At 34.4% G+C, this 24,684-nt stretch overlaps 1 protein-coding gene across 1 annotated transcript; it reads right to left on the bottom strand.

Moving 5' to 3' along the window:
* Positions 1-5,735: 5,735 nt before the first annotated feature.
* On the bottom strand, positions 5,736-8,144 carry LOC149570877 (serine/threonine-protein kinase/endoribonuclease IRE1a-like). The gene is made up of 4 exons (XM_089815653.1): positions 8,054-8,144; positions 6,400-6,628; positions 6,165-6,312; positions 5,736-5,867 (listed from the first exon to the last, which is right to left on the bottom strand). Exons 1-4 carry the CDS (start codon positions 8,142-8,144, stop codon positions 5,736-5,738), a joined length of 600 nt encoding a protein of 199 aa, XP_089671779.1.
* Between the last annotated feature and the right edge of the window lie 16,540 nt (positions 8,145-24,684).

Genomic DNA, 24,684 nt, shown 5'->3' with positions numbered 1-24,684 from the left:
AATTTCATCAAATTATGGTGCAAAAAAAAGTCATTACATGTTTGAAGTAAAAAAACACACAAGAACAGGCAGAAACCACATTTTGTGGACATTTCTAAAGTTGACCATATAGGATTGGTATGAAAATATATAGTAGAACTTATAAAGGTATTAATTTTTTTCATTTAGTATCAAGATGGGTGAGAAAAAAGTTGGAATAGATTTTGAAATGCTTTGAGGCTTTTCAAAACTACATATTTTTTAGATTGCCACTTTTTGGCACACCATGATCCTACACATACCCATAAATAATAAGATTATCTTGCCATAGTCTAACTAATCAAATTTCTATTGTAGCTTCCTTTTCATAACTTAACCTTTTATTTTCATAACTCAACGTTTCGTTTAGGTTCTTTTGTTATGAGCAACACCTCAAGTCCTCTTCATCAATCAAATAGATATGAAATTTAGATCATATAACATCATGTCTCATCAATAAATTTGACATCAATGACAACATGATGTAACTGTTTCAATTGTAGTTTTAGCAATCACCCTCTTTAGCATTGATAGAGACACCTCAAGATTTCACTTCAAATATAGGAATACAATCTCCCACCAATTTTTTCCCTTGCCTAGGCTTTCTCTAGTTAACTAAATGCCATATCCTTAACTTGCACTTTTTATATAATATTTTTCTCAATATACCCTAGATACATACAATGAATTTTTTTTTGTCTACCTATCATCAATGCTTGAATTTTCCCCACTAGAAAGGGGAGGTCACCATTCCAAGAGATCATTTAGATTTTTCTTTTTGTACAAGATTAGAAACCATGCAAATAATTTTTCTCCTAGTCATTGAATTCACAAAGGTCGTGCCTAAACATATTGACTACAAAAATACCATCCACTAAATATATACTAAGCACTGATCTAGTTTCCAACAAACATAAAAAGAAGGTTGAAGAAATCAAGGTTAGAGCTACATAGAAGAAGGTCACCTTTGCTAATTAAAGAATGGGAAAGTAGTTTGAGAATGCCTTGTGCATTGAGCAACTACCACTATCTCCCTAATCCTTTCATAAAAAATTCCATATACTCCTTGCTACAAAAAAAGACACCATAGATGTAAACAAAACAATCTTTGATCATTGGGCTTCCTTCAGATATGAACACATGGATTCTCATATCCTTGATTGGAACTATTATGATGGTAAATATAATCTCATAAAAATCCCCAAGGATAAGTATTTAAAATCATGACACATTGTTGAAACGATGGACTATGATGATACATGACTTGGACCTAACAAAGATGAATTAAACAACCCTTCAAAGCTACTAGTTATGATAGGGGTTGAGCTCTCTCAAACCCAAGGTGTAATGTCCCCACTATTAGAATTACCTTGAAGCAAGTATTTCCCACTAGGTATAACTCTCATATTTGTTTATCTTTAATGCACGGATAGATCTTCTACTTTGATACCATATTAAATTTAATCTATATCATATCTAGAGCTATGAAAATTATTTTTGCTTCAATTAAGATAGGCCTTGAAAATTGTAGGCAAAAATATTTAATTTACTACATAGAAAAATTAGATGTCATTGGTGAAGTCATGACTAAAATACATATACTTCTGTATTATTATTGGTGACTGGCCTAACCACCTCTCAATCACATGTTTTGGGAGGGGTTAATTAACCTCTACAAAATTAACCCCCAGAATGACACAAGCCATTGATTACAAAGATAGAGAATTAAAACCATTACATTGCATAAAGGATAATGGTATTTGCCTTATCAAAATGGCATGTACAAGAGGATCCCTCTTCTTTAGTGAGATGAGTCCCCACTATGTAAGACCCTGAACTTTCCAATTCAATTGGGATTATGTCTTAAAATCTGCAAAATAGAGAACATTGTTAGAAGAAATAGTTGGCATTTTCTCAACACTTGGAACCCAAGAGGGTTGGCACTATCTTCTTTGCATGAGCATTAATTCAACTCTTCCATCATTAGAAACTCTCAAGATGAATTCTTGAAAAAATTCACGAGTCTCTGAGTCATTCTTTCAAATAGTGATAATATGGCCTTCAACGCATTTGATGAAACAAGTTAGATGTCTTTGAGGCTATTACAACTCCATCTTGGTTTCATGGCACTGTGCTATTCATGCCACACACATCACCTCCCATGTTCTTCATGGCATGTCCACCTATTTTTCCTACTCCCTACTCCCATTTGAATCACTTAATGATGTTGACTTGAACTATGAGAGCATTTTGCCAAATAGATCACGTGCTTGACCATGGTCTAGTTGAGGATGAAAAACTCAGATCAAACAACTCTTGTGCCTTATTTTTTGTTTGCAATTGTGGCTGATCTCCATGCATTCGTGCTAGAAGATGAAGGGAGGCTAGTCAAACACTTCATGTTCTTTGTCTATTATTCAGTTGATGCACACATATTTTATGAAATGGTTAATATGCCTTTACTATGGTGAATACCAATGTTCTCCATTGGAAGCCACAGGCAAGAGCATTGAATTACTTAGTCAAAATAGATCATTTGTTATGCCTTTGGTTATATTGATGGGAACAGTATCAAACAATTCGCATGCTTTATCTCTATTACTATCCATACACTGCAAACTGGAGGGTAGAGAGGACTTTGTAAAGTAGACCACATGCTTGGATTTTTCTATGGGCTTGGCAACACAATTTATTTATTTATATATTTTTTTAAAGATATTCAGACTTCTTTGCCTATTCTTCCACACTCACCCTGTGAATATTGACTTCAATGATAATGCATTGAGGAGCATTATGTCGAACAGTTTGGGTGCATGGCCTTTGGCACATTTGAAATCCGTATGTGTGAGAGAACTTCAAAGTTGCAAATATATTGAACTAGTAGGTTGGTATAAAAAGTGGTTCAGTCCGGCCTTGCCAAAGAGATGTCCACTCTTTGCATCAATCTGTTATCTCGGAACATTAGTGCTTCATATATTATCTTCTCTACATAATTATTATACCTTTACCTTCTGCATTGGCACTGTGAAGGAAGAACAAGATACTTCAATAAGACAGCCTAGAGCATGATGAAAGGTGTGAAACATCACAATAGAATATTCATACTGCACCATCCAATGGAGGGGTAATCATAATCTAAGAATTCATAACTACATGCCAACATCATCTGCACTTGATCATTGAGGTGATCCAACTCTTAACTCTTATTCCTTATCATTTGGGGAAGTTAATATCCATTTCAAAAATACATGTTTTTAGCCTCTAACCTTAACCTTTTTGGATGAGAGGTTAAGGTTAATGGTTTGGAAATAGGATTTTCAAAATTCGAAGTGCTGGACAGAGCTTGGAACAAGCCAAAGATATTTGAAAGGCAAAATTTCTCAAAAACTCTGAGAAAAAATGACCATTTTAATGGTTAAAATGAGGCTTATTCCAAATATAATCATTGCTCAGAAAGACCAAGATTAATTTATTATCCAACACTGTAAAACCTTACGTCGAACTTGCTGCAAACTGCATTGCTGGAAATAATGTCTGATTGGGGACTGCTTCTTTTAATGTTGCCCAGAATTGAGGATTAAAAACTGATTAATGGTTTCTGTCTCAATTCTTGGCAACAATCATCCATCACCCCACTATTTACAACTAACATATCCTGTTTCCAAACCATTAACCTTAACTAAATTGCCTAGAAGGTTGTGTCATGTAAACTTTGACAACTTGGTAAAGATAAGTAAATTCAAGAAAGTAAGAGGCATTCCTAACATCAAGAAACCTGAGGTTGGTCTATGCAAAAACTATCAAATTGAAAAAATGGGAAAAACAAGTTTTAAGAGCAAGAATTATTAGTCTGAAGAAGTTCTAGAAATTGTGCATACTAATTTATGTGGACCCATTGGCATTGGAAGTTATACTAGTGAGAAATTTTTCATTCTTTTTGTTGATGATTATTCAAGAATGATGATTGTCATGTACTTAACAAAGAAATCAGAGGCATTCAAAAAATTCAAATGGTATTCGGCCAGAGTTGAAAAGGAAACAAGCAAAGACTAAAATTTTTAAGGTCTGACAAAGGTGGTGAATTTATTTCAAATGAATTCAATAACTTTTTCATTGAAAGAGGAATCAAAAGATAGGTTTCAGCACTAGGAACGCCTGAACAAAATGGTATACCTGAAAGAAGGAACAAATCTATCATGGACTGTGCAAGAACCCTAATGATTGAAAAGAGCATTGCTATCAAATACTGGAAGGAAGCTATTAGCACTACAGTTCATACCTTAAATCGAGTACAGCTGAAAAATGACTCATTCAAAACACCCTATGAGTTGTGGTATGGCTACAAACCCAATGTAAGTTATCTAAAAGTATTTGGAAGAAAATGTTACATTTTGAAAGAATCTAGAAAAGGTAAATTTAAGATCAAAAAAAATTGCCGAAAAAGGATGAGAAAAGTCTATAATTTATTAATTGATAACATAAAAATGATTTAGACCAATCTATACAACTAAAGAATAAGGATGGTCTACCGTTTTGAATTTGATTTTGTAGAACCTATAATTGTACGACCAACATCCACACCATACAGAAACCTATTCGATGTGATAAGATGCAACAATTCTGATAAACATCAAAGAAATCTATGGAAGCGCTAGAAAAATGTGGGAGAATGCCCCCAATACAGAGTATTGAATTGCACTGGGGGCATAGAATAAATGTTTATACCTTTGAGAAATGAATATAGGAGTAGATGTTCACAGCTGTAATTGAAAGATTTTTTAAAAAATTCATTTAACTCTTTATTTTGAAGACTTTTGCTAATATTTTTTTTAATATTAAATATAAGAGGATAACAAAAGAAGGAAACTAGTTTAGATTAAAAAAAAAAAGTCTATTATAAGTACTTATGGGTGTGTCATTTTTTAGATTATTCATCTTAACTAGTTATTAAATGAGTTCTACTTTACCAATAAAATTCGTTTTGTTTGATATTTTTTCCAGAATATTTTATTTTTTCAAATATACATATCATTATTTTAACCTCTAAAATGAATTCTTTAGATAAATGAATTGAAGTCTTTAATGAAAATGTCAATTTGCTATATATGATTTATTTATTAACTATTTGAACTGCTTTTTCTTATCCCTAATTTTAAGAGTGCCTGTTATTTATTTATTGAAAGATTTACCAAATATTTGTTACACATTTATTTCGAGAATAGTTTTGAAAATCCTTACAATAGATAACAATTAACTATATTTGATCGTTTTCTATTAAATTAATTAATTACACATTTATATTAGCATTAAACATAAAGAGAATCAATTAGCTATATTTGATCTTTTTCTATTAAATTAATTAATTAGACATTTATATTAGCATTAAACATAAAGAAAGTAATATAATATGAATATTATTTTCTACAAATATTATATATACATTTAGATTCAATTAATTAATTAAATAGATATATTAAAATTAAATATAAGGAAAGCACTATAATATGAATCAATAATCTTAAAACTTTTTTTCATTTAATGTCTTGTAATATGACTCTATATTTAACATTACCCATTTATAGTAATAAATGTACTCTTTTGAATAGGTAGAAACATCAATGATATTATAAACTATAACTAAATATCCTGACTCATTATCTCACACTTCTTTATGTATTAAAAATACCATTACCAACCAACATGTCTCTTAGTTGAGTTCAGAAATAATCTTTAAAAGCATCTTCTTTGGAGAAATGAATCTGTATAACCTTGTAAACTTCAAAAAAGAAATGGGGAAACATATCAGAAAAGTACTCCAATATTCCATCAGCTCTGTTATCAAAAAAAGCCTGTCATAAATTCAGATATCAAAAGTTATTTGTGGTAAACAATATTTAAAATATAAAAAATCAAAACTTATAAGCTGCTTTATTCAATTACTCCAATATTCAAATATTTAAGACTTTAATTTATTAATTTAAATTTTCACATACCTGTACTGCTTCAGGTTGCTCTATATAATGAGTTGAAAGATTTCGGAAAAGTCTAAGTAGATCGGTTAACCAATGATTTTGATACGTATATTAATCGGGTGGAATAAGAGATAATAAATCAGGTATGATTCCGCTCCATTTAATATTAAAAACACGAGCTCCAGCATCAGAAAAATCATTTATTATCGCTGTACTCAACGGCTTAGCCAATTTTACTCGATCACTTGCAATGCAAAGAAATCGCGTTCGCTTCTCTGAAATCCAAAAAAATGGATGTTTCCGGACATCATCTTTTATAGGCCTGAAATTACAAATTGCACAATAAAACTCTCATATTTTTTTATTCAAATGCGTTTTCATAATAAATATAATGTAAAGAATTCCTTACTGCTTAGAATGATTTAGAAGTGAATTGACAAGGTCATAGGCCTCAGGGATACGACGAATGAGTGATATATTATGATCTCCAATTTTTAATATCTTTTTCCGTTTTGGAGTATTATCGAAAGGATGGGTTCCTCTTGTAAGGGAATAGAAAGTGATACATCCAACGTTAAACATGTCTATCGCCACTCCGTTGAGGACTTCAGGAGCTTTCCATCCACAAGCTCCATTATCTATTATACAATCAACATAGTGTAGGGCCCATTTGCCGTTGCACCAAAAGTCATGACTGTTAGTGAACATGGAACACCACATAATTAACCACCTGTGGGCAGGGGAGCGCATCGCATCACCCAACAATCTCCCCCTCGACGCGCATACCAAGGGCTTATGCAAGTCGGGAAGGCACCGGGGAGATTTGAACTATACAAAAGACTTCAACTATGTGACAATACACCAATTTGAAATAACATTGGAGAGCTAAACTTGTCAATCCTTAACACATACATTTAATTACTATTTTTTATCAGTTTTGATGTGGTAAAAATATTATAATAAATTTGAAGATATTAGATTTAAGATGATTCACAGAAAATAAACTAAAATATTTTTAATTCTAATTTTACTTAAATTGACATCGCAATGCTTTATCTAAATTATAACACCCTCCACCTATCTATTGACATGGACTTATGTTTTGAGTGTGTTGTTTTGCAATCAATTCACTCTTCGAACATCATATGAAGTGTTTTATCTTATGGTTACTACAAATTTCATTGTATTGCTTGATTTTGTTTTACATTGTTCTATTTTTGTAATTTGCCTGTGTTATTTAGCTTGAGGTTCTTTCATAAAATTAATTTTGGTTCGATAAAAAATGGGGAAATTACTTTGTTTTCTTATAGTGGGCATGTGTTCTTCACGGATGGCTAGGTGGCATTTTGCAAGTTGGCTCATTTGCCTTGTCTATGGTGAGACATTTTGCATATTACAGACTCCTTTGGCACGAAGTAGCTGAAAGCCAATGTATGAATTTTCAGTTTATGATACTCCAATTTTCCATTTTATGCATGAAGATGAATGGCTCACAAAGAGAGTCTACCTCGGATCAAGTTTATAAATAAGGTTTATGAGTAAATAAGGGGGTTTTCTGTCTATTAGTGAAGTTGAATGACTCACTAAGAGTCTATGGGGGATCAAGTCTGTCTTAGTGCAAGACTCTCTACAAACATAGTACCTTCACTAAATTGTCTGATAGATCAAAACCCTACATAAAAAAAATGTTATTTTTCATTCTTATACTGAAAGGAGATTTGTCCATAAAAAACAAACCTTGTTTAGTTTAATATACTAAACTACTAAGCACAAATCTCAATGAGAAGTTAGAAGAAGGAAATATGTATTCTCCATTTTTTTTGTGAATATGTAACTTTAATATTTTATCTAATAAAAAATAGAATATTCAGAAAAATGAGATGTTAGAAATTAAGTTAGTATACATCAAGTTTATAATTCATCACATAAAGTCGGATTTGCATTAACACCCGATCAATGTGTATGGTAGTCCTACTTTTGAAAATGAATCCAACAACATCTTTCAACGAAACCTTATATTTTCGTACGTTTAAATATTGAACATTCATTATGCTAATTCTCACTTATATTTGACAGTTTTCGTATGCAAAATGCCTCAATAATGCTTTGCAATACATCCAGCCCGGCAACAAGAGGATTTCTTAATGATTCCATTCTAATATCTGACCTAATCAAACCAACTTCAAATTTTAGTGATACACAATACATAAGCTGACATTCCAAGGGCAACTGTTTTTTAATTGATGGTGGGTCAAATACCAGGTATTGTTTTAATTTTGTTATCCGGTCATCAAATGTTTCAATTTTGAACTTGTTGATCTCTTGGTTATGTGTGAAATACATCCTATTTTGATCATTGAAATGATTATTTTATCTCTGAATATTTGTGAGTTTTTAAATTTTCATATCTCCAGCTCATTCCCAGCGCCACCCAGCATTTAAAATTTTCAAAATCCGACTTCTGAGCCCCAAGTTATAGCAGGTTAATGAAGAGACTCAAAATACACATTTTCAAGTTTATCATTAACTATTAACCTCCCAAATTGATGCAGGAGCATCCAGAGGTATAAGGGCAATCCTGTGTCACCCAAAACATGTACTTAGACTTAGTTTCTGTTTCATGTCTTTACATTTTTGGATACCCATTTGGCTCAAATAAAGGTTCCAACTCTCATAGTTCAACTATCAATGCATTTGAAAATCTCAAAAAAATAGGAGCATGCAATTTGGCCATCATTTCGATAAACTAGAAGGTGTGAATTGACCAGATGAATGTAATCATGATTTAGAGCATTTCAGAAAAAGAATCAGGTCAATAGGCCCCACGGTTTGAAAGTTATTGCAGTTTTTCGGGTTTTGGAGACCTCCTAAGAATGCTTCAAAGTCAGGTTTGGGGCATTAAATGACCTCAAAAAGGGTCAAAAAATGGGGGAAGAGCGAAGCTGGTCCATAGGGCTATAGAGCGCTTCGAGAGCTTTCCGAAAATGTAAACAGTTCGTCAATCGGAGCTACGGTTCAAAAGTTATGCCTCCCGAAAGTTCGGCTACCATTTCTGGAATCTTCTAGATTTGCACCGACTTCTAACGCGGCTTCTGGAACCTTCTATTTTGTCAGTGGATGCCTACTAGCACTTTCTAGAATGTACTCATAGTCCTTAACCCTCCGGGGTCTATTTAAGGAGATTTCTGGCATTGTAAAAGGCAGTTCAGAGTGGAGTTTGAGGGGAGGTGCTAAAAGGAGAAATATGCTCCAGAGTTATGCTATTGTAAGCCCTTAGGGCATGTTTTGAAGTTCATTTTCTCTGCACTATTTGTACTAGCTTATTTTCTCAGTTAATATAATTTCCCCCTTTCTATTGTGTCTATTTTGTTGTTGGGTTGTGTCACCATCAAGTGGTATCAAAGCCGGTTTTCCTGAGTGTGTAGACAGAGCGCCGACTGTGAGGTAGTTTGCACCAGGATTGTGTGGTTGTGGGTTTGAGTTAGAAGATACCTCCATGAAGAGAGCGTGGCACAAGGGCCAGAGCTATTAATCCTGAGGAGGTTAGAGCCCTCCAGAGACAGGTACAAGCATTGCAAGAAGAGCTTCATAGAGGAGCAAATATTGCCGTAGATGACAATAGTGAGGATGACAATGAAGAGGAAGTAATGGAAGTTGACGGGGAAGTTCTGAATCCTGTAGAGGAAAGGCTTTTTAGGGCCATTACTAGGTTTGGAAAAAGACCTACAATTGAAGTGGGTATATTTTCGGGAAATTTGAAACCAGATGAGTTGATCGATTGGATCAATGAACTGGAAGAATACTTTGAGTATGAGGATATAAGGGACCCAGATAGGGTTAAGTTTGCAAAGGCCAAACTGAAAGGCCATGCCAAAATTTGGTGGCAAGAGGTTCAACTGGAAAGACTTAGAAGAGGAAAGGAGAAGATCACAAGATGAGATCGCATGGTGGACAAATTGAAGAAGTAGTTCATTCCTGTGGACTACGAGCTTGATCTATTTAAGAAGATGCATGGGTTAAAGCAAGCAGGAAGATCAGTCCAAGAATATACAAAGTAGTTTTACCGACTCCTGATTAGAGCGGGGTATGCAGAAGCAAATAAGGAGAAGGTTGCTCGTTATATCAGTGGGTTACGACCTAGCATCTAGGAGGAATTAAGTCTGGTAAGAATGACCAGCATTGAAGAAGCATACCAGTTTGCCCTACGAGTTGAAGAGAAGCTAAGTAAAAGGTTTGAAGGAAGACAAAGAGGGCGCGGTCAAGGAGGAAGGGGAAGTGGTAGATCATCTGGAGGCTGCAATGAAACTCAAAGGAAAAATGAAGATGAGGGTACTAGCAGGAACCAGAGGAATGAGGGTTTCAACCACTCCCGTGATCAAGACTTTGGAAATCAAAGAGGAAGAGGTAGAGGACATGGGCAAGGAAGAGGAGGCTTCCATGGTACCTGTTTCCATTGCAATGAAGAAGGTCATCGTGCCTTTGAATGCCCTCAACGACAAAGAAGGATAGATAGGAGAGCTGAGGGCCAAGCTAGGGTTGCTCATGTGGATGAGGATGCACAATCATCACATTCAGAGGATGCAGAAAGAGGAGAGGCCTTGGTAAATGAAAGAGTCCTACTAAGTGGTAAGAATGAACCAGGACAATGGAGGAGTTTGTTTCGTACCAGATGCAAGTGTGAGGATAAATGTTGTGATGTGATCATTGATGGTGGTAGCACTGATAACTTGGTATCGGAAGAGATGGTCTCTAAGCTGAAGCTCAAGAGGGAGAAACATCCCCAACCCTATCGGATTTCTTGGGTAAAAGATGATCATAAGGTCCTGGTAAGTGAACAATGTTTAGTAAAATTCAAAATTGGGAGTTACCATGATGAAGTTTTCTGTGATGTTATTTCGATGGATGTTTTCCATCTATTGTTGGGTAGACCATGGAAGTTTGATAGACATGCAATACATGATGGGCATGCAAACACATACTCTCTAACAAAGGATGGAGTTCACCACAAATTGAAGCCCATGAAAAAGGAAGGTGAAAAGGTATATAGCAGTGCTAGGATTTGTCTTGTTGATGGAAGGAAGTTTTTAGATGGCATGAAACATCAGCGTATGTGCTATGCTTTGATTCCTAGGAAAGATAAAGAAGGTAGTAGTGAAATACCATTTGAAGTTTCAGATTTACTAGGGGAATTTGGAGATATTATCTCTGATAATGTTCCAGATGGATTGCCACCAGTAAGGCAAATCAGTCATCAGATAGATCTGATTCCAGGAGCTAGTTTTCCTAACAAGGCTGCTCACAGGATGACTCCTACTGAAACAGAGGAGCTAAATAGACAGGTTCAGGAGCTGTTGAGGAAGGGCTTGATTCGAGAGAGCTTGAGTCCATGTGCAGTACCTGCAATACTCGCACCAAAAAAGGATGGAGAGTGGAGGATGTGTACAGATTCCCGAGCTATAAATAGGATAACCATCAAGTACCGATTTCCTTTGCCAAGGATGGATGATCTTATGGACTGCTTGAGTGGAGCTAAGTACTTCACAAAGATAGATCTGAAGAGTGGCTATCATCAGATACGGATTCGAGAAGGAGATGAGTGGAAAATAGCCTTCAAGACCAAGGAGGGTCTTTATGAGTGGTTAGTCATGCCCTTTGGATTGACGAATGCCCCAAGCACCTTCATGCGGCTCATGAATGAGGTACTTAAGAAGTTCTTGGGAAAATTTGTTATTGTCTATTTGGATGATATTTTAATTTTCAGCAAGACTTTGGAAGAACATTTACTGCATATTCGTAGTGTCCTTGAAAGGCTAAGGGAAGAGAAATTGTTAATTAATCTAAAGAAGTGTGTCTTTGCAAAAAGGGAGTTAGTCTATTTGGGATTTGTTATATCACCTGAAGGTCTCAAAATGGATCCAGAGAAGGTAAAAGCCATCTTGGAATGGCCTACTCCAAGGTCTGCTACTGAGGTAAGATCATTTCATGGTCTGGTTAGTTTTTACAGGAAGTTTATTAAGAATTTCAGTGGCATATGTGCACCTCTAACTGATACAATAAGAGGGGATAGAAAAGAGTTCAAATGGACTGCAGCAGCTGCGAGAAGTTTTGAATTGCTGAAGAAGAAGGTGACTGAACAGCCTGTGTTGGCACTTCCAAATTTTAGAAAAGTATTCCAGGTGGATTGTGATGCTAGTGGTAGCACTATTGGGGCTATATTAAGCCAAGAAGGTAAGCCTATTGCATATTTTAGTAAAAAATTGAATGATACAAAGAAGAAGTATTCTGTTTATGATCAAGAGTTCTATGCAATAGTTCAGGCCTTAAAGAAATGGAGGCATTATTTATTGCCAAAGGAATTTGTTTTGTATACTGAGCATCAGGCATTATAGTACCTAAATAGCCAAGGTAAATTGAATCAGAGGCATATGAAGTGGGTAGAATTCTTGCAGAGTTATACATTTGTGTTGAAGCATAGAAGTGGAAAATCTAACAGGGTTGCAGATGCATTAAGTAGGAGACAGTTGTTGCTTACAATAATGCAGGTTGAAGTAGTTGGGTTTGATGAACTCAAGAATTTGTACCCCGAAGATCCTGATTTTGCTGAAGCATGGAAAGCTTGTAAAGAACCTGTTGCTGTAGATAGAACCAAGTGGTTAGATTATTTGATTCAGGATGGCATGTTGTTCAAGGGTAGTCAATTGTGCATTCCAAGGAGTTCCATGAGGGAAAATATGATTAAGGAGAAACACAGTGGAGGGATGGCAGGACATTTTGGTCGGGATAAGACCATTGCCATTCTTAGAGAACATTATTTTTGGCCTCAAATTACACAGGATGTGAAGAAGTTTGTACAGAGTTGCCAGGTTTGTCAAGTTGCCAAGGGGTTTAGTCAAAATACTGGCCTATATCAGCCATTGCTTGTTCCATCAAGGCCATGGGAGGACATAAGTATGGATTTTGTTCTTGGATTGCCAAGGACACAAAGGGGTAATGACTCAGTATTCGTGGTGGTTGATAGGTTCTCCAAAATGGCACATTTCATTCCATGCCACAAAACTCATGATGCTGTCCATATTGTAGACTTGTTTTTCAAAGAGGTGGTAAGACTACATGGTCTTCCAAGGAGTATAGTTTCTGATCAAGATACTAAATTTGTGGAGTATTTCTGGAGGACATTGTGGAAGAAGTTGAGAACAGACTTGAAATTCAGTTCCACGCATCACCCACAGACTGATGGCCAAACAGAAGTGGTAAATAGAAGTCTGGGCAATTTGCTGAGATGTTTAGTTGGAGATAAGCCCAAGGGATGGGATTTGATTCTACCACAGGTAGAGTTTGCTTATAATAACTCTGTAAATAGAAGTACTGGAAAATCACCATTTCAAATTGTATATGGAAATAGCCCAAAGACTGCACCAGAATTGAGGAAGATAGAATAAGGGGAGAGGACAAGTGCTGAAGCTGAGGAATTTGCTAAACACATCAAGCGTCTACATGAGGAGGTTCAAGCACACATTATCAAGATGAATCAAGAGTATAAAGCTAGGGCTGATGCAAGGAGAAGACATAAAAAATTCCAAGTAGGGGATCTAGTCATGGTGCACTTACAAAAAGAAAGATTTCCAGTTGGTACTTACAACAAGCTGAAAATGAAGAAATTTGGCCCCTGCAAAATTTTGAAGAAACATAACTCAGGAAATGCATATGAGGTAGAGCTGCCAGATGGTATTCACATTTCTCCCATTTTCAACATTGCAGATTTAACAGAGTATCATGATGATGGTACAGATGAGGAGCTGGTTTTAGAGCCATGTCCAATTCCTGCTTCTAAGAAGGAGGAAATAGAAGGCATTCTAGATCATCGTGTGGGTAGGAGTACCAGAAACAGGTAGTATGAAGAGTATTTGGTCAAATGGAAAGGATGACCGATCGAGGACTCAACTTGGATTTCAGCAGCTGAGGTTTCCCATTTGGAATTTCCTCTACCATCCATAAAGTGACAAGGTCACTTTTCAATCTACCCTGGGTGTCTGATGCAAGAGCATCCAGAGGTATAAGGGCAATCCTGTGTCACCCAAAAAATGTACTTAGACTTAGTTTCTGTTTCATGTCTTTACATTTTTGGATACCCATTTGGCTCAAATAAAGGTTCCAACTCTCATAGTTCAACTATCAGTGCATTTGAAAATCCCGAAAAAATAGGAGCATGCAATTTGGCCATCATTTCGGTAAACTAGAAGGTGTGAATTGACCAGATGAATGTAATCATGATTTAGAGCATTCCAGAAAAAGAATCAGGTCAATAGGCCCCACGGTTTGAAAGTTATTGCAGTTTTTCGGGTTTTGGAGACCTCCTAAGAATGCTTCAAAGTTAGGTTTGGGGCATTAAATGACCTCGAAAAGGGTCAAAAATCGGGGACGAGCAAAGCTGGTCCATAGGGCTATAGAGCGCTTCGATAGCTTTTCGAAAATGTAAACGGTTCGTCAATCGGAGCTACGGTTCAAAAGTTATGCCTCCCGAAAGTTCGGCTACCGTTTCTGGAATCTTCTAGATTTGCACCGACTTCTAACGCGGCTTCTGGAACCTTCTATTTTGTCGGTGGATGCCTACTACACTTTCTAGAATGTACTCATAGTCCTTAACCCTCCGGGGTCTATTTAAGGAGATTTCTGGCATTGTAAAAGGCAGTTCGGAGTGGAGTTTGAGGGGAGGTGCTAAAAGGAGAAATATTCTCCAGAGTTATGCTATTGTAAGCCCTTAGGGCATGTTTTGAAGTTCATTTTTTCTGCACTGTTTGTACTAGCTTATTTTCTCAGTTAATATAATTTCCCCCTTTCTATTGTGTCTATTCTGTTGTTGGGTTGTGTCACCATCACAAATAGATTAATGATAAATTTTAAATGGCGCATTTTGAAGTAGGTTAATTAACCTCTTCATAATCGCATACTTCTTAACGTCTTCTAAACGGTTAGTAACCTGTTTGAAAATCTCTCTAACTTGTTTAAAATTCTTCTATGAGAAGACAAGGATGAGTTTGTGCAGGAGTTAAAGAAGAAAATGCCCACAACGAAGAGTGACAGTCCAGTGACCCAATATATTGAAGAAGTTATGACCATTAAATCTTCGTGGATGAATCCATTTGCGCGGCAAGTGGAGCTTCAGGTGACGGTATCAGTTAAGGAGGAACATCTGCTTGCCATTATTTATAATGTTGGTGAACTGGCTCCAGTGAGAAAAGACATATCTGAGATTAATAACAACTGTTGGCATCCGGTTATCCCAGCGTTCAGAGGATTAGTAGAGTTAGCGGTCGTCAACCCTCACCAGAAAAGATTATTCAAAGTAGTCATCCTCAAGTCAGGAGAGCTAATGATCTTCATCCACAATCTTACAGAATCCTCCTTGTATCTGTACCGTTGTCCCAAGATTGGTTGTAATATGAATAACATGGGTCGTTCTAGTCATGCATTCAGGAGAGGATTCGTCTTGCTAGCTGTCGATGAAGGTACCAGATATATGGCTCTCAATGCAAAAGGGAGATCAAAGATTGATATATTCAAATTTGATTAGTCATTTTGGAAGGTGTACTGGACTGGAGTTAAAGTTAATATGGAATCATATAAGGGGAGCAATATCATTACATGGATGCATTTAATTCCAGGGAAAATGGAGCTTTTGTTGGTTGACACCACCAACAGGGCAGGGGTAGCTGAAATCCACGAGAGGCCTATGATGAGGGCAAGACATATTTCTCTTCCTTCGCAAAAACATTCTTTGAGAATATGCGTTTCTGGTGATGGATACTTCTTCCTCGTCTTAAGGCAGTTGCAACTTCAATGTGAAGATAGTGATGTTGCAGGTATAGCGCATGCAAGTCCTAGAAAAGTTCTTGACATTTATGTTTTGGGTGATCCTATGAGTCACTTAAAGACAATCCCGTTGGATGCAAGAGAATTCAACATATCTAATTTGGAACAACTTGAGGTGAAAGTTACAATCTTTGGGTCACAAAGTCAGCTTTTGCTATATAGCCATGTAGATGCTCCAGGTTGTATCGTTTCATATGTGCTGAAAACTGCTTTAGCTAGAGAAGTTGTGCAGTTAAACCAAGTGGATCAGATTAAAGCTTCGGAAGATGAAATAGAAATTGCTGGGTCGTGTCCCATTTTGGGTTACATTTCTCACAGTTTTGACAAGTTTGTAATATCACCTAAGTTATTTCCAGATGCTAGGAAGTGCATTACATTCAACGTGGTAATGGAAAGGAGAAGATCAGATCGCTGCAATGGTGAGGCATGTCTCGCATATTTAGAGGCTCCAATCAGGCAACTTAAGGCTGGAAAAGACAAAGATTTTTCAAGTATGAACATTCAATTTGAAGTGAACAATATAGAGAACTGCACAATTTCAGCTGTAACAGAGCAACAGATGCAGGTGAAAATGGGAATGTGGGTTCGGAAGCTTGTTTCGCTTGTTCCCATCCAAATAGCTCGTGCGGAAAACAATGCAATGGTAGCTCTTAAGGATGGACTTCAAATACTAGCTGATGTTAGCTATGTGGACAGTGTGTCACTTGCTTACTCCATACGATTTGGGTTCTATGATGCGGTCCTTGATAGTTGGAAGGGCAAGATTAAGGTCATTTTTTCCATGGGAAAGCAAAGTTCAGGAAAGTCATATTTGTTGAATCATCTGTCAGGGTCTCTTCTTGATGTCGCAGGTGGAAGATGCATGGATGGAGTGTGTATGACCGTTGTAATAGGCGACGATAGAGATGACAGCGAGGGAAGCAGCTGTTTGTATGTGCTATTGGACTTTGAGGGACTCTGGCAGTTTCGAGAGAAGTGAACAGGAGGATATGCTGCTCTCTGTTCTCAATGCCGCTGTCAGCAACATCACAATATTCAACAAAAAGGATTTTCACTTGGACAAAGATACAGTCTGTGTTCCAAGCCATACATTTCAAATTAATCTCATCCAAATACATGATTTGGGAGGTAGTTACTAACCATAAAAGGGTAGTTATTAATCTTTATGTCTAAATATAGCCTCTTGTTGACTTTGTAAAAGAATTTTTTTTTTTTTGTTTTAAAAATAAAAAAACACTATGCTGAAATTTTGATCTAGAGATAAATTTTGAAAAGTATGCACATTTTTTATCTCTGAAATTAAAAAATTTCTATTATCTTTTTGGTGCAAGAAAATGAAATGAGATGTGCTTTGGGTTTCTTATTCTAAAATCAAAATTGTTATCTACTATAGTAGACATTCTCATGGTATTGTGCGAGTGTTTATGAATAATGAATGTGTTTGGTAATATTGGTTGCTTTCAAGTGTATTTTTTGATCACCTTTGTTATCATTCTTATTTATCCAAGAAGGTTGTGAGGGCATGTGGTGCATTCGTCCTGAATGACTTTTTTTTATCTTTGAAGTTTTAGATTCTTTATTTGAAAACTCTTTCAAAATTATATCATACGAGAGAGCTACCCCTCTAAAATCAGAGGAAGGCTGCATATCAAGGGCCTATCCAACTGTTGTGAACGATTTGCCACACACTCTGTTGGGCAAATTCTACTGTGACAAATCTGTTTACTAACAAATTTAGAATGTAGATTTTTAGAGTTAGATTTATCTTGAAATGAATTATAATTTGAAATGTACTCTTACACATAATTGCATTTGACTTGTGTATAGAATCATCTTGTAAAATTTGTAATCATTTTTAATAAATGATTCGCTAAAAGTGATTAGTGCTGCAGCGTACAAATTTATATTAAATTTGGGAAAAGAAAAAATTTGGACTACTTAGAAAATTAACAAATAATTAAAAACAAGCCACCTATTTCAAATAATAAAAACTATTAAATACTAAATAATTAAAATGAAAAGAAGAAAAATACTTACCAATGTTATTGTTGTCGAACTTTTTATCATCTCTTGATCTACTTACATTGAAATCACAAATTTTCGGACATAGATTATTTTTATCTAATTTTAATAGAATATTCTTAGGGATCAAATCTCCTTGAATGAAATTTTGATCATGTATATAAAAAATAGCATCTGAAATTCTTATTAGTACTTAAAAATAATGACCACTTTTAGAAAATATACTAATGTTATTCCAACTTACCACAACAACTTCATTGTATGATCAGTAAGGATCCTCTGCTTCTTCCACATTTTTATATCATTGATTTCACAAAATTCTTTTATAAACTTGAATTTATTTCTTTGATTCTCATTTTTTATTTCATCTTGTAATTTTTTTTTGTTGAAAAATAAATGTTGTGTAAACATAGATGAAATCTAAATGTTGTGTAAACATAGATGAAATCTTCTAAAACTTGAATTTATTTCTTTGATTCTCATTTTTTATTTCATCTTGTAATTTTTTTTTGTTGAAAAATAAATGTTGTGTAAACATAGATGAAATCTTCTAAAGTACAATGACATTTCTCTAAAGCAATATAAACAAACTCTCTGTCAGTTTTATAATCATAATGAGTGATAACATTAGGATGAGAATCAAATTTAGATAAAAGTTGCACTTCTCTTAGAGCTGCCCCACGATGTATCATTTTTATGCACTTTATAATAACTTCTTCTCTAAAGCGATAAATTCCACTATATATAACAGCCCCATTCCTTCCTCTTCCAATTTCGTATTTAAGAGTGATAGAGCAATTATCCAATTGAAAATTCTTTACCATCCAGTTATTCATGGTCCAAAAATTATGTCAAAAGTATCTGAAAAAAAATATAATAAATCAATTACAAAAAAGAAAGTGGTAGTAAAATTGATATTGAAATAAGAAGAAATGTAAAATAACACTTACTAATAAATAGTGTGGAAATCTCACTCTCCATATATCACAAGTAATTAAATTCTTCGTATATAACAATTGTAATCAATTAGTTGGTCTAAGAAATGTATTAAATTTTGAATCTTAAACATATGCATTGTAATTTGTATTCACATATATTTCATTTATATTCTTAGCACGTATGGGGCTATGAAAGCTTGTGAAAGCCATGGCTTTGTTACATCATGCTAAAGAATTTAAATATGATGACACTAAAAACTAAGGAGGTGAGTAAAACAGTAACAACTATGGGATCATAAAAACTAGAATAGCAACATTCCACTAGAAGGAAAGGGCAGGGCAGTTCATTTACAAGAAAGCAATTATGTGAAGAAATCATTTATGATGGAATTATGACAGCCATATATGACTGTTAGAGCAATGGCAGTACTCCAAGAATGACAATTCTTCTCAGGGTGCAAGATGTTGATTTGTTATACCAACAGCAGCTACATGAGCGAAAGGTACTGAGAGTGGAATGCCATAACCAGCTTGTAGATTTTGTTATCACCTCCTACCATTTAACATCCCCTTCTCACACGATGGAGTGAGATATAACCATTTATCATGTAACCCACTACACAACATGTTGATAATCTAACTACGCCAATAAACCTACCGTAGAGCAAGGAGTGTCTAAAGGCAAAGTTGGCGTAGTAGCTCTACTGTAATGAACATCTTTTCATTAAAATTTGGTGTTTCACCTTCTCATATCAGAGTAGTTTAAAAAACCCTATCAGGGGAGTAATATTGAATGAACATGATGATTGAGGGCAATCACGGTTTTCTTCATCAAAATCCTTTTTGACCAAAACGATATTCATGAATAACATAAGGACAGGAGATTGAAAAAGAAGAAGAAGAAGAATGTCTAACAAATTCTGAGTTTAATATCTGTTTACAGAGTATATTTTTATATCTTGGATCGAAGATTACCTGTTTGTTTCAGCAGAGCGATTTCCTTGTGCTTTCTGAAATTATAGAATTACTCTTCTTCGTATCGTATTCTCCTTTCACTGATGATTCGTGAACCTGAATATGGGCTTTGTCTTGTATACCTCTTTAATTGGTTACTGGGATGGAACGTCGCGTCTTTAATTAGGATGAGGTTTTCTCTTCATATTCGATCGCTAATTTGCATTATACCAATCGTTGCCTCCTAAAGAAACTCCCAAACATCATCAATAGGCGTGTACTCCTTATCGCAATCCATGCTATGATTGACAAAGTCACCATACGATGTAAAAGATGAACATTTCCAAACTATAGATATATATAATGTTGGCCGTATCCATCATCTGTATGTAAATCATGAGAAACGAGCACAACATTATTACTATTTGTATAATGTGGGGATGTAGATTGTGATCTCTCCAAATCTCATCCTCTCTCTAAATCTTATTTATTCTCTCTTCCTCTCTCTATCCAATATATCTATGTTCTCTCTATATATTACAATCTTAGTTTTAAGTAGGAAAGAGTCAACAAGAAAATCTCTAATGTTTTTCATATAAAGTTAATAAACAATAATAATAATAAAATTAACATTTCCTGTTGGTAAAATTGAGGTTTATTACAATGTTCTAAAATCAATTCATCTTTTGATCTATTTGAGCTCTTTGGCCCATCCAAAGTTTCTTTAAACAATTTTTTTTGTCAATATAAAATACTGAAATGGGATGCATATTCTTTTGCCATGTGAGTATTCGTGTAATTAGTTATTAGTGGATCTCAAACTTTGCCTTAGCTTCTACCATCCCATATGAATACTTATTAAATTTAGATTTTAGTTTTGGTCAATAAATCATAGATAAATTTTATCATAATGAAAGTTGAGATTTGTCATTGTCTTTGTCCTAAGAAAACTATCATGCCTTGTGTTGTATTTATTTTTCAGTGTGTCCATTGAATATTATTCATACTATTGGGTTAGATCTATTAATTTGAGGAGGATGTATTTTCTATAGTTATTCTTAACTATAGTCATTGAGCCTATCATGTTATCCTCTTGTCTTCAATTTAATGAATTAACTTATATTCTTCATTCAAATATTTCTTTTATAAAATAATATTAAGTATATAATCATTGAAGTATATTATGTATGTGTAAGAAAATGCATATGTAATTGGAGCCTTTATGTATCCTACTCCAACATCATTTTTAATCAACTTTTATATAACTAATACAATATTCTGCTCAGTCTAGACATAGCCATAATTGTAGTGAACTAGGATAAATCACGTGATGTATTTTTTCTTTTGTTTACTCATTTATTCATCTGTTGTTCACTTTTTGCATTCAGTCCCTTCAATTGATATCATAGCCAAGTTGTGCGGGTTGGAAATTGGTGTTGAATTTCCAAAAAGATGGAGGATATTCAAAAGTAGAGAAATTCAAAGGGAATAACTTTAGCCTATGGAAAATGCACATATGTTCTTTGTTGTTTAAGCATGACTTGTCAATTGTAGTTGAAGAAAAAACTAAGAAATCAACTAAAATGTCGGATGAAGATTTGGAAAAGATTGATGAGAAGGTAATGACATTAATTTTTTTTTTGTCTCAAAACATCTTGTTTAATGTATTGAACAAAAAGACAACAAAGGAATTTTGGGATAAACTTCAAAGCATGTAGGAGATAACATCGGTTGCAAATAAAATATTTATTACAAATAATCTCTACGAGCTGAAAATGAAGAAAGAGATTGCCATGTCAAACCATATAAATGATTTGAACAATTTATTACGTCAAGAAACTTGTTAGAAATATGATCAAATATATTTCTTGAGTGTTGTAATTTATGGTAACATATATTCAGCATTTCATTTATGCATTTAGAGTTAGAAAATTATCTTAGTATTAGACAATTTGTGATAGTACAGAGACATATGTGTTGTGTATGGAAGACTCATTTTAAATTAGCTTATGAGCACTTGAGGAAAGCTCTATGTCAATGTCATGATGACGTGTGCCAGTGTGCAAGTGTGTACAGATAGTACAACATGAGTTATAGTTAAAATACCAGTGTAGGTATTAAAGATAGCATAACAAAGCATAACAAAGAATTGAGTTGTATGGCTTTATGAATTATTTTGGTAACAAAATAATTACTAAGTCATGATGAGAAAACTTTGTGGATATTAATCCATAAGTTATTCTATATTATGTCAAGCATGTGAAGACATGAAGGCCGCCTGAGAAGATATTTGCTAATATGCAAGGTATAAGTAAAGATATTAGCTTGCATAGATAAAAGTGTGATATGTGATAAATGTATGATATGCGAACTACTATACAGATAGTCTGACAGATTTGTGAGCCTTATGTAATGTGAGATCTGATGTACGATCAAGAGAAACAACAAATTATAGCAGTGAGAAAGTATTGTATGTATATCTACTTGTGTGAAGAACTTAATTGTATAATTGCATGTTAGGGCAGTGGGCTTTTCTTGCATACATTGTATTTGATCTACCAACTCCTAATAGGGTTGAGGCTTCTAACAAGGCCTATTCCTCTAACAAGGACTTGAGACATTATATGTACTTCATAGACTCCTAACAAGGTCAATATCCTTAACATGATCTTATTGTTTACTTAATCATCTTGTGTGTACCATCCCCACTGGGGTTTTCCCTTGGCTAGGGTTTCCCTAGTTAACAAATAATGGTTTTATGATTTCTCTATTTGTATAGTTATGTTTACTTGGTATGACTCAAGATGACGAATATAAATCTATCATCTTGTTGTGTTTCTTACCTAATAGTTGAGATCTTGTAGTTACAATAGTTAGCACTTCAAATTCGACAAAGAAAAATCATAGTCTATGATGAACTTTTGGCCACTTTACTTAGTGAATCTATGAGAAGTAACAAAGAATCCTCATCTGGTGATTCTCTTACCATGGTCAACATTGAGATAAGGGGAAGAAGCTATTACAAAGGCAACAATTACAATTGAATAAAATTTTAATCACCCAATAGATGAAGGTCAAGAGGTAGGAATGGAGAGTGTTGGTTTTGTGGTAAGACTCACCACTCAAAGAAAAAAAATTAGACTTACAAGAATGTACACAAGAAGGTGAGAAATATTGAAACAAATATCGCCTATGAAAAGGATGAAATTATTTTAATTCTTTCAACAAGTGACACCAAATCAAATTATTGGGTGATAGATTCTAGAGCTTCTTTTAATGCCAATTCTTACATGGGTTATTTTACAAACTATCATGAAGGAAAATTTTGAGAATTATTTATTGGAGATAATAAGTATTGTGAGATAGTTTTTAAATGAGACATTATTCTACAGATGGAAGGAGGAAACCAATTCTTGCTAAAGGATGTTCATCGTGTTCCCAAGTTGAAGCAAAATCTAATTTCTATTACTCAAATTTTTCCACAAGGATATTATCCATTTTTTCATCAGGATTCTTGGAAAGTAACTATAAAGTTTCTATGATTATTTCCAAGGGAAATAAAGTTGATAATCTATATTTCTTTGAAAGACCTACCAAAGCACATGTTTCTATGACCATTTTGGGCAGTGATGTGGTTGTTTAACATCAAAGGTTAGGCCATATGAGTAAGAAAGGACCAAAGATAATGCTTAAAGGATCAACTACCTAGTCTCCAATTAGTAAACTTGAACCTTTTTTAAAATTGTCTCTACAACAAGTTATCTTCTTAAAATATGGGCATGACATGAAGACAAGATCATTGGAACTTGTGCTCTCTAATGTCTTTGGTCCTACTTAGGTAAGTTCTTTAGGAGGTGCAAAGCATTTAATTACTTTCCTTGATGATTGTATGAGGAAAGTTTGCATATATATGATGCCCAATAAATTTTAAGTATTTTCTAAATTCAAAATTTTTAAAGCTCTTGTTGAAAACCACAGAGGTCATAAGATTAGATGTTTAAAAATGGATAATGGAGGAGAATTTTGTTCGCTAGAGGTTGATTATTATTGTAAAAATAATGGTATTTACAAGGTAACATTTATTCTCTATACCCCTCATGAAAATGGGGTAGAGGAAAGGCTTAATAGGACCATTCTTGAGAAATCATGGTGCATGCTTTCAAATTCTAACCTACGCAAAGAATTCTGAGCTGAAGCATGTAATATAGCTATATACTTAGTCAATTTAAGTCCTTCATCACATTTTAAAATCAAAATTATGGAAGACTAATGGAGGGGCAGAAGAGCTTTCACATCTTTGGGTCTTTGATTGTTTTGCATTTATAAATATTTCTCAATTATGGTGAAGATCAGTTTGGCTTCATAACTTGAATTCTATGTAATAATAAAATAATGAGGAGCAAAGATGTAATTTTTAATGAGAAGGTATTTCCTCATTCCAAAGATGAGACCCCTATCAAAGAATACATTCCTTTATTTGATATGATGGATAATTGTACAAAATCTTAGCATGGACACTTTGTTTTATATCATAGTCAAATTACAAAGTGGTAACTCATCAATGTTAGGATTAAACCATAGAAAAAATAACAATTACATGCAAATATAAACAATATATCAGGAAATAATAAATCACATAGAAAAGAATATAAGACACCAAGATTTAACATGTTTCACCCAATCCCTAGGCTATGTCCACCAAACAACAAGTCCAATATTATTATGATCTAGTGATTACAACCTAATTACAATCCATAATCCCTTATAGATCAATACCACCACATAAAAGATACCTAACCCTAAGCCTTTTTATACACATAATTTTCTACTTTAGGTTTATAATTAATTACAACATGTCAGCCCAAAATTCATGATAAAATAGGACCCAAAAATGTCCCTAAAGAATTACA

Source organism: Cupressus sempervirens, chromosome 2 (genome assembly GCF_028749045.1).
Source record: "Cupressus sempervirens isolate cs-2001-9-10 chromosome 2, ASM2874904v1, whole genome shotgun sequence".
NCBI lineage: Eukaryota > Viridiplantae > Streptophyta > Pinopsida > Cupressales > Cupressaceae > Cupressus > Cupressus sempervirens.
The sequence above is the reverse complement of the archived record's forward strand: the minus strand, read 5'-3'. Positions and strand labels throughout refer to the sequence as shown.